This window comes from Periophthalmus magnuspinnatus, chromosome 9 (assembly GCF_009829125.3).
Source record: "Periophthalmus magnuspinnatus isolate fPerMag1 chromosome 9, fPerMag1.2.pri, whole genome shotgun sequence".
NCBI classification, from domain to species: Eukaryota; Metazoa; Chordata; class Actinopteri; order Gobiiformes; family Gobiidae; genus Periophthalmus; species Periophthalmus magnuspinnatus.
Genome location: NC_047134.1, coordinates 14,304,975 through 14,316,834, shown reverse-complemented (window position 1 = coordinate 14,316,834; position 11,860 = coordinate 14,304,975). Strand labels below are relative to the sequence as shown.

At 37.8% G+C, this 11,860-nt stretch overlaps 2 protein-coding genes across 2 annotated transcripts in view; both read left to right on the top strand.

Moving 5' to 3' along the window:
* The first annotated feature begins 232 nt into the window (after positions 1 to 232).
* abhd17b (abhydrolase domain containing 17B, depalmitoylase) overlaps positions 233 to 11,860 on the top strand; it is a 13,079-nt gene continuing 1,451 nt past the window's right edge. The window contains exons 1-3 of the mRNA XM_033973268.2: positions 233 to 673; positions 1,173 to 1,648; positions 11,391 to 11,570. Of these exons, the coding sequence (XP_033829159.1) occupies positions 1,182 to 1,648; positions 11,391 to 11,570 (647 nt within the window). The 5' untranslated portion in view covers positions 233 to 673; positions 1,173 to 1,181. The remainder of the gene's footprint in view (positions 674 to 1,172; positions 1,649 to 11,390; positions 11,571 to 11,860) is intronic.
* Positions 11,467 to 11,860, top strand: part of cemip2 (cell migration inducing hyaluronidase 2) — an 18,926-nt gene continuing 18,532 nt past the window's right edge. Inside the window, exon 1 of the mRNA XM_033973266.2 lies at positions 11,467 to 11,570. The gene's annotated coding sequence lies outside the window, so the exon portion shown is untranslated. The remainder of the gene's footprint in view (positions 11,571 to 11,860) is intronic.

Here is an 11,860-nt window from a genome sequence, read left to right as displayed (position 1 = left end):
ACGTCAACATGAACGTCATTGGTGAACATTTTACATTTATTATCTACAAGACAAAATGTTTACTTTGCATAAACCACTAAATTGGTAGACAAAACATACTTTAACATAAAAATCCTATTTAAATATTTTTGCAGAACGTCCACCGAGGGGCGGAGTCAAAAAGAACGCGCCTCAAAAACTAGATTCCTATTGGTCCACCATACTGTCAATCACCACATTTCGTCCCGCCTTAGCCAAGATAACGAGCTGCCTGTGTGTTCAGCGAAAGCGGTGATGTTTTGTGCCAAAACGATAGTGCGTCCTGGCAAAGCCATTAACGTGAAGGGAGACTTTTTGATATAATTAGCCTATTTTGCGTTTAATTTAATTTACCTAAGACGTTAGAGGAATCGATTTTACTTATTATTCATGACCGTGTGTTCAGGGGAAGAGGATATTAAACGACATCGCCGCAGTGCCTGGACTGAGGGGATAAAGTCACTCTTACGGACAAATTCAACAGGGAACACTGGATAATCTGGTCGAGGATAACCTTGTCAACCTCCTTGCGTGGTGGAGAAGATAAGTTTAGTTGTTCGAAGATAGCTCGACTGCACATTACAGCGACATCCACACTGTCACGGAGAAAATCAGAAGGAAGGCAGGTTCAACGGGAGGTTCCACGGACATCCTGGTAACGACCCATTAGATTCAGTTTAAAGTAACTGTCATATCAAAATGTTGTTTGCTTTACCTACACCTTTTATCTTATCATTGGTCAGCAAAATGTATGCTTGCCCTCCCAGAAACTACAGCCCATATAGTCTACTATCAGCATTCTGTGGTTCAGTCTTTATTCTAATCATTTGAAAACAAAGTACGTAATCCACTATTTTGCCTTCATTATGGTATTCATTACATCTGGGCTGTAGCCATAAAATTCACATTTAAAAACCAATCTATGATATGGTATATATGTTGTATGTTATTTTGCACCTGTGTACAATTTCTTGGCAGAAAAAGGCAAATCATTGAAACAATCTTACAAATGGGATTATTTGGGCAGTTTAAATTGGAACAGTGTTGGATTTTATTTGATTATAGGCCACCTTTTCATTTTTATACCAAATACACTCATTTGAAATTTAAAGTGTGCTTACATTTTTAAAGATGATTATTTGTTTCTTTCTCAGTTCTTTAGGATGAACCACTTATCTATCAGCGAGCTATGTTGCCTCTTTTGCTGTCCACCGTGTCCCAGCAAGATCGCCTCAAAGCTGGCCTTCCTGCCCCCTGAGCCCACTTACAGCCTGATGTGTGATGACAGTGGCAGCCGGTGGACACTGCACCTTTCTGAGCGTGCAGACTGGCAGTACTCAGCCCGGGAAAAGGATGCCATTGAGTGCTTCATGACCCGAACCTCAAGGGGGAATCGAATTGCCTGTATGTTTGTGCGGTGCTCACCCTCTGCACGTTACACATTACTGTTTTCTCATGGTAATGCTGTGGACTTGGGCCAAATGAGCAGCTTCTACATCGGTTTGGGGTCTCGCATCAACTGCAATGTCTTCTCTTATGACTACTCGGGTTACGGAGCCAGTTCTGGGAAACCCTCTGAGAAAAACCTATATGCTGATGTAGATGCTGCCTGGCAGGCACTACGGTCACGGTGAGTGTAATTGTTCTTTGTCGAGATTTTCTAATTTCTAGAAGTACAAAATAGAAATAAATACAATTATCAAACTGTGTAATTCTAGCCCTTTTACACAGTTTTTTTTCTCTTTTTGGTTTATTTGGGAAGAATGCTGCTGTGTGACCTACAAATTAAGCCGTACGCTGCGTAATCACATTAAATGCTGCTCCCAGTTCACATCATTTTCTGACACTTTAGTGCTGCTTGTGAGAGATTAAACCATATTTCCATAGAGCATCAGTTTTAGGGTTTACTGTCAGTTCATTAACAAGAGGCAAAACAACAAAAATGACGGGCATTGGATATTTTCTACAACGTGAAACCAATTTGTGTTGCTAACATAAGGCTTTTTCAGAAGAGCATAAAATTCACATATTACATATTTTATTCATTTATCTCATTTTGACATATTTCAGTACATTTGTGCGTCTTACATGTTTCAAAGCCAACGGCTATAAACATTCTGCTCACCATCACATTTGGCTAACTCAACCTATGTTAATATAAAAGAGGGTTAAAATAAAGAAGTTGTCAAGTTAAACAGGAAACTCTTGATCAAATTCAGGAAAGTCCACTATTCAGAAATGTCCACTATTCTTGATATACTTTGTTAAATGAAAAGTGCTCAAGAGGAGTTATTATTGAGACTTAAGTGCAAAAACCTTTTCCAGCTGTGATGGGACCACTCTAATTGGCCAATTCTACCATTTAGTTACATAAGAAAATGTACGTGCTGAATTAATATTTGGCCAGTGTTTTACATGCATCTTCTGCAAACTCTCTGACACTAAACTTCATACAAAAGCTGAGTATAAAGCTCATTGTCATTGACTCAAGTGATGTTCAAGAGCGATGAATGGCCGGTTTGCTTCATCGTTTCAGGCATTGTCATAAGACCTATTAATAAAGAGCACTCTTCAGGATCACACGAAACACTTCAAGCTACTGGGAAATGACTTGATATTCAAGAAAAGCCACTCGCGTTGATACTCTGTGTCTTCTAGTATCATAAGATCTCATGATTTACGGCCTTTCAACAAATTCTACATCTTGACAAAGAGTTGCCTATTACATATCATATTTAGATTCAGGAAACAGAGCTGCTGTTGTTTCTTTGCAGTTCTGTGATATTGACACACATAATGACACTAACTGTAGCGGTGTTGGTCATGAACATGGAGTTGTTTGCGTTGCTAGGTGAATCTTAAATGCATTTACTTTCAGTATTGCTACTGACTGAAACCTAATAATCTATGACGTTGTTACTTGTCAGAGTCAAACAGCAGTGATAATTTATTGACAATTAATAAGTAGTGTTGCATAACATGTGACAGCTTTACTTTTTATTTTTTCTTGTTTAGCATCAGTCATCTACAACTGAGCTGATCCGGATGAGGCACTCCCTTTACCTGCATAGAGGGAGTGCTGTATGGAGGTGATTCACTTGTAATGAGTCAGCAGGCTTAACCAACACCATTATAAAAGCTGGGGCATACCGCTGGCTGTCATGGTAGATCTAACACTCTGTAGTGTAAACAGTAATATTTATTGGCCTGCCTTGGAACATGTGATCTAAGCTCTTTATTCTGCTGTGGTCACCACTGTCAGCTTTTCCCGGAGGCACACCGCAAACAAAAGTCCAGTAGGCTCAAGTAGATCCATAAACCAGGTTCTTTATTTCGGCACAGGCATCATTCAAACTGATTCAACATCATGATCTCTTCATCTCCTCATTTTACATCTCCAGAGTGGGCTCTATATACTAGTAGCACACGTCACATTCTCTTAATGATTAGCTTAGAATATACAGACATGTACATGTTATCTGGGTTCAATGAAGACAAAGTCAGCATGCTGATCTGGTCTTTCTTAAGAAACACACGTCTTGCACGTCTTGGTACAAAAATGCACATAGCACTTCCACGTCCATGTATGTTCCAAGTACATTATGACATCATCGTGCCACACTGGCACCCACAAAAACATACAGGTCAAAGTATAATATATCAAGTATAATAATATCATGTTACATGAAACATTAATCTCACAATCCCCCCTTTTGATCACATTAAAAACATGTGATCACACCAAAATTAAAAACAAAACACTACTTTCACATAATAATGCATTCAACTTAAAGTTCCCCTAATGAGTAAAATATTAGCATTAGCTTTAGTCACTGCATTATAACACATCCCAGCCCTTAGGCTAACATAACACATAAATTAACACATGACTCTCGGACAGCAAATAAGAAACAAGGAGCACTTACTAGGATTCAGAATTTGGATTTTATATCTTTTAAAACAAATGATCAATCTACATAGTTTTATCAAACTTAGTCAATTGGTTCAGGACATGAGAATTGAGACCTCACGGAGAATAACGAAATTTGTGACGAGGGAACTTCTTCATTAGGACAGTGGCCCTGCACATGTCTTCGACCTCTACCAGCAATCTAAGACATGGCATGACACAACATCCAATTATGACTAAGATAACAAACATTTTGTAGAGCCAATTTGACCAAGTGTTTTCAGATGCGCCAGGATTTTTAGCAAATTCCATGGACAAAGACTTAAGGTGGTTCAGATCCTTAGTAATACTCCCATCAGGAGAGGTATTATTTAGTATATAAGTACAGCATTCTGCTTCAAACTTGATACATATTTATTATTCTTTGGCAAGTAACATATCTAAGGCAATCCTTTGGGTTTGGGTTTAGATTGATAAGACCACGACCTCTTAAATGTATGATTATTTCTTGAGTTAACTCTGTATGACAATTTAATTTGTTTTAAATTTAGTGAATTTGCTACACCTTATAGTGAATAGAATAATTAACATAATTGATGCACAAACACCTGACCATGTTTTTGATAGAATGGCATACAAACGTAAATTTGCACATAACACCACCAAATATCTGCACAAGCAGTAGTGTGTTCAGTTAAAAGCAAATTCTCCATAATTATCAGAAGATAAAGTCTAATAACAGAAATCGTTAGTAAAACTTTCCATTTCATTTTTATCATTACTTCTTGTGTCTATATGTATAACTGCATCTTTAAGGACACAAGTAGCCATTCCCATAGTCCAAGATGGTACATCTTTTAAAGCTACTACTGGTAATTTATTATGTAAGTGATAGCATTCAGTTTTATCAAATTATTTTTAGTGAAGAGGTTAAGTATACAGGTCAGGTCTTTTTCATTAGAATATGGTATTGATGTAGTATATTTGAGCAGTATACTGTACCCATTTTAGCCAAGTATTTTCATTCATTACATATTTCAGTTTTGTTTGTTTCAATTTGTTTCAATTTTATTTCTCTGGTTAAATCATTTTCTGGAACAGGTTTATTAGGTTCAAAATTGTTGTTTAGATGTAGCCTTCAAAATTTAACTTTATTTTTCTATTGCAGGTACAGTATCAAATCTGGAACACTGGAATCCCATGGAATATTCCAGAGTCATAAAATGTAGGATTTTTGATAGATAATATTAAAGGATTGCATCGTTGAGTAATTGATTTGCGCCCTCTACAATGTTTTAGGTTCGTTTGATAAGAAGCATAATTTTCCTATTTTTTTTTAAAGTAATTCTCTGTTGTAAGTCAGTTTCAAAATTATCTTTCTCTTTATTATATTGTCCATTGGTGCTGGTTATAACTCTGGCGATCTCTATAACTTTATCATCGTAAACATTATTTTTGTCAGACATGTGTCCTTACAGACAACTTGTACATTTATTGCATGATCTATAGCGGGTACATCTCGCACACAGTCTAGCACTTCACATACTGTAGATTGAAGAGTATGTTGCAAGTTTGTCCCTTATAACAATATTTTACAAGTTTTGGTGTCCTTCTCTTTACTCTTTTCAGTGCCCATTGTCTCTTACCTGTATTATTGGTTGTCAGCTTGGTTTAATCGAGGCTTGCCATTTTGATTGTTGGCTGTCCGAGGCCATTCTCAACACTTCAATGAATAAGGGGAACGTACAACACTAGAACAACAGAAATTAGCATAATTAGCATAATCAAGAATACACATGGAAAATTTTCAAAACATTTTTCAAAAAATATGGCCTATACTCTCCTTTTCCTTCGTCTTCTTCTCTTTTCCTTCGTCTTCTTCTCCCCCTTTTCTCCTCCTTCTCTGGAGCCCTAGTGGTAGCAGGTGGTCGGGGTTGCTCCTCAGAGTCACCGTGTCCAGTGATGTCCGGATTTGGTCGACTTTCTTCATCCTTCACAAGTGTTCTCTTGACAGTGGCATTTATTCGTTCACAACTCCTTGACTTATGCCTTGTGGAATTCCAAATTGTGGAAAAACATCAGCAGTTAGGTGTTTGACTGCTTTCTTCTTTAAGTTCAGTTTGGTATTTTTGCAATTGCAACTTCACAGTAGTTAGTCCCCACTTTTTCTGTTCTTCAGTCTCCTTCTTTGTGTGTTGGTAGTAATGTTTGTTTAGGCTCCTCACTGAAGCAAGGGAGGGGCAGCTCAATCTCCAGGCAGCCAGTGCTGGCTTTCACATATCTCTGAGCCTCCTCAGACACTTGTTGCACAGTGCTGTGTACAGTCACATTGAACTGGTCGATGACGTAAATAAACATATCTACAACAGACTCAAAGACAGGGTTCAGCTGTTCCATATCCAGGGTGGACACTCGGTCTGCAATGTCCTTCACAGCAGTCACAACTCATCTGTATGCTGTGTTCACATTGGCCAAAAGACCATCCAGATAGTCAGAGTTGATGGAAACGACAAACTCTTGAGTTTTGTTTACAACCGCTTTCAGGGTCTCGCTGATCTTGACCAGCGTAGTATCCAGGCTCTCCATGTTGTTCACGAAGTCCACATTTGGTCAGAGATGCCTTTGCCAGTTATTTCGACATTGTCGATGATTTGACCAAAGGTCATCACATCTCCGATTGGCATGCGCAGCTCCATAGTGTTAAAGGTGTTCACAAAAGCATTGTAGTAGTACTCCATGTTGTCATAGACAACTTGGATGGTGGTGCGAAGAACAGTAGCAATGCTGGTGGTCATATCCTTCAGAACAACAGGCAGGGTGGTCATCTCCTCAGAGCCAGGAAGACGGAACTGGGTCTCCCTGAGCACTTTGATGGCAGCATCCAGGAAAGCTTGGACATTTTCTGGAACTCAACAATGAAGTTGCGGAAAAAGATTAAGAGCTGGCTGAGCTGGACGTCGTAGTTAATGTCAGTGTTGTAGGCCTCATTGATTCTGGCCACAATAGTGTCTCTCCACTCCAGCACATTGCTTATCAGTAGGTTGTTATCAGTGAAGCTTTACAGAGAGGACAGGACAGCGGGGGACTTGAACTCAAACAGCATAGCTTTGGGGCCTCCATGTTGTAGGCCACCTGAAGAGTCATCCTATCACTGTCTTTGGGAGTGGAACACAGTACCAGGATGTCAACATCAGCATCTGTGTTGTCTTTATTCCAGCTTCATGACCTTTGCTTTTCTTTGATGTTTTACTGTTAGTCATTTCTTCAAGAGTTGGATATATTCCCACAGCAGGTTCTCTCAGAAGTTCTTCCTTTAAGATTACCCCTTCTCCTTGTAGTAGTAATCACTTCTTGATTATGTCTTGAATGATGGACTGGTTTTCTCGAGCCTTCTTTGGAATCTGTTTCTTCGTGAAGTGCCTCATTTTCCAGAACTCTATTAATTGGTTTAATGTGATTTAATTGGGACATTGTGATATTTTAGTATTTTGTTAAATTACCTTCTCAGCTGCTGTATAACAATTTGGATATTGCTTTGATTGTATTCAAGACGTAGAGTCTATGATTTTTATAGAATAAGTCACTATTTAATAAACGGTTTACTTAGATAGCGTGCGAAATCTATCTAGGAGCCAGCATTGCCTTATTATAGTTCTTAATTGAGATTATTTATTTTATTTATTAAATTTTTTATTATTATTATTATTTTTTTAACAATCTTAATATTTTCTTAATTTTATTTATGCATTATTATTTATTTTATAAATTTAACAAGCTTAATATTTTCTTGATAACAGTTTTATTTCACATTTATTAAGCATTTATCTATATCTTCTAATAACATCTAATGATATCAACTGTTTTCTAAATTCTTATTTATTTAGTCAATTTATTTATATGAATAACACTTTATAAGAACTATACCCCATCTGGCCACAACAAGATACAGTCACTAATAAATGCCATCCAATTTTATCCTAATTTAATCATTTCAACTGTCTTCTCTATTTTGTGTTTCAACATCCCAACTCGAGGTAGAGGCTGAAACAGGAGGATTTAAGGTCATGACCTTAGCGTTCCCTGCCAAACGCAAACACAACAATATAGCCATGACCAATATGGATCCTAAAGTTTAAAAGATAGCAATAAATGCAGCCAAAGTGTAAATAACAATTCCTTTCTTCTTTTAGATCTTTTAATATTTTAGTGATATTTGCTAAATTTGACGGACACTGTTTTAATTTTACAGTGGCAAGATAATTCATGTCCATTCTGGGTGTAATTCATTTGGACAGGTTCGTTTCCTTGAGATCTTATCATGTTGATAAAAATTGCTGCTAGCGTTACATATAGTTTTTTGGGTACCACATTTTTATGTAAACTTGATTAAAAGTTTTGTTTTCTTTTTAGTGTAAAGTTTAACCACTAAGTGTATTTTTTATAAAACTTGCTTTTTTTCTCTCTTCGTGCTAAGCCATAAACACGGAAATGATTAACTTTTTTCTAATCACACTTTACCTGATCAAAGTCTAAACTTGCTACTTATTATTAATTCCAGTGCTTTTTTTCTCTCTTCGTGCTAAGCCATAAACACGGAAATGATTAAATTTGTTTCTAATTACACTTTACCTAATCTAAGTGTAAACTTGCTACTTATTATTAATTCTAGTGCTTTTTTTCTCTCTTCGTGCTAAGCCATAAACACGGAAATAATTACAAATTTTACATAGTATTAAAGTTATAACTTAATTAATTTCACACAACGTCCCAAAAAAAAACATCACATTAATTTAGCATTAAACCAATTGACAGAAATTCTATGAAAAAAGGCCTCTGTCGTACCGTCTTTCTGGAGAGCTCATTTTTGCGATGTCTTTCTCAGGCGTTCTGTGGAGGAGATGATTTGCCTGTGCCTCCAGGATTATCACGTCGGGGGTCACCAAACTGTCAGCTTTTCCCGGAGGCACACCGCAAACAAAAGTCCAGTAGGCTCAAGTAGATCCATAAACCAGGTTCTTTATTTCGGCACAGGCATCATTCAAACTGATTCAACATCATGATCTCTTCATCTCCTCATTTTACATCTCCAGAGTGGGCTCTATATACTAGTAGCACACGTCACATTCTCTTAATGATTAGCTTAGAATATACAGACATGTACATGTTATCTGGGTTCAATGAAGACAAAGTCAGCATGCTGATCTGGTCTTTCTTAAGAAACACACGTCTTGCACGTCTTGGTACAAAAATGCACATAGCACTTCCACGTCCATGTATGTTCCAAGTACATTATGACATCATCGTGCCACACTGGCACCCACAAAAACATACAGGTCAAAGTATAATATATCAAGTATAATAATATCATGTTACATGAAACATTAATCTCACACCACCCTTAACCAAGCCTAACCATAAGTCTGGCCAACAGTCAAAAATGGATGCCTTATGTATTGAATTGTAGCCTGGCAACTGATTTCCTATAAGCTTTTGAACCAAGCTTCTCTCATTTACACACAATTATTGTAATCAGAACAAACATGAGAGAGATTACTTCCTGGTTAAACATATTGAGCCAAATAAGGATGCCATTTGAAAGATGGGGTTAAAATACAACAGGGCATTTTAGTGGTTGGGAGCCTCTACTGTACTGCAGATGGTACAATCATCTGTTTAAAATGCCTGAGAAATATGTCCAGGATACCCTATAATATCTTGGAACTGGAAATATTTTGGTCTAGAGGTGGGCACTGAAGAGCGGCATTGGGAGCCGGAACAAGGGAGGGAAGGAGGATGTGATGCATAATACATTGAATTTGTGTCAGGAGGCTAAATTGATGAACGTTTGGGGGAGGGTTGTAACCATGGAGCATCACTGGGCCATGGCTTGGTGGGCCTATTCAGGCTGAAAAGCAGTGGAGGAAATTGTAGCCTAGTGATTGCTGTTGGGGTGGGGGGTTGGTCAGAGCCTTTCGTTGGGTGACTGTGATGGTGTCTTCATCTTTATCTCCCAAAAGAGTACAATGCTAAAGGTGCTTATAGTGAACCCAAAGCAAGATGTGATTTGATTAGAGTGACCTAGCTGTGAGCCAAAAGGTTGTGTGTTCATGGATGCCGACTTTGCTGTTATTTGATTTTCTTATTAACAAAAAAATACACTTTACCAATATGAAATATTTCGTCCAGATGTATTGGACAAAACCAAATCCTACGTGATACAATATAGAATTTAATATGTACAAAATCTTATTTGTAACAATGATGTAAGCTTCAGCTCTTAAATGTTATTGTTGGCTTGCCTCTTTCTAGAAGCTGTTGTGAAATGCTGTACTATGCTGTTGCATACCTGTCTAGCGATTGGTTAGGGTTTAATGGCATGACAGGAAGTAGAAAGACCAGACTGGTGAGATAAAAAGATAGTAATAAGGTTTTACTGATAAAAGTAAGTGTTTAAAACTGGTATCTACTTCCTCTATAGCCTACTATAATGGAACAGGACAATACATAAGTGCTTCCTCGTGCTTCACCAGTATTGTTGTCACCCTTATTTATACTTTGTAAATGTCAGCTGACTAGAAATTAGACCTCTTTAGCGAAGCTGAATCAGTAAATGTAGTTGTACCTGCCTAGTGTAGTTACTGCAGTTACTGTGCAACTGTGGTGGTCTGTAATCATGTTTATTTTGGGCTTTAGTCACAGATCCTTTAATAGCAGGGCTTAAATATGTGTAAAAGACAGGTTGTGGCTCTGCTCTTTTGCTGCACAGTGCTACACACAGCCATGGAGTGTTATTTGACTTAGTTTCTGGCGGTCAGCTGATGGCTCTCCAGACTGGGTCACATTCTCCATAATCAGCTACGGAATGTCATCTCTTCCCTTTTTTTCTTCAGCAAAGTTTCTTTAATTTAACTTCAAACTTGTCTTGCTATCACATAGTTCTACTTTTATTTCCCTCTATTGTCACGGGTCTCCAGACCACTATTTTTCATGTTGCTTTGAATAGTGGCATTACACTCCAGGGCTTATTTGGTGTGAGACTGTGGAGTTGTCTTAGAAAAGATTGGCTGATAGTGAATTTTATCAAGCTTATAAGAGTGTGCAAACTCTCCAGACTAAAACTGCAAGTAACGTCTGAGCAGGAATAGTCTAATAACTAATAATTAATTAATTCCAACTATTTATGAAATCTTATTATGATGAGTCTGAGGTTTTACTTGTGGTTTCTGTCCAAGCCTATCTGTTGTTTTGATGTGGAAATAGTGCTGTCTGTATTGCCAAATGTTTTTACTCACATCAAACCAATTCCCTTTGGAGGACAATAAATCATCTATTATTACTACTATTATACTGTGTAAATGGCGATTACATTTTCTTTTTACCTTTTCTATGGGGTAGGATGGAATCTAGTTATATGGTGTACTTGTGTCAAAATGTAAAGTTATCTTTTGCATCTGTGTTACAGGTATGGCATTCGGCCTGAGAATGTGATTGTGTATGGCCAGAGCATTGGCACAGTGCCGTCAGTTGACCTCGCCTCCCGCTATGAAAGTGCTGCGGTCATCCTCCACTCGCCACTGACCTCGGGAATGAGGGTGGCCTTCCCTGACACTAAGAAGACGTATTGCTTTGACGCCTTTCCCAAGTGAGTGAACACAACATGTAAATGGTATGTGTGAAAGCCAGTCTAAAATTGTTACATACTGATCATCATACTACCCTATACTCACCCACAGATATGTAATTGTTATGATCTCTAAAATATAAGCTACATTTACTATTTTGTCCTGTGGAAAAGTAGGGTCTGGCAGCATCCGATGGGGATTACAATGATGGGTGGAGCTCCAAATTTGGTTTGGTTTAATACTTAATTATCGCCCCTTAACCCAAACCATAACCTTAACCAACTTGGCTCTTGTAAATTATTAACTTGCC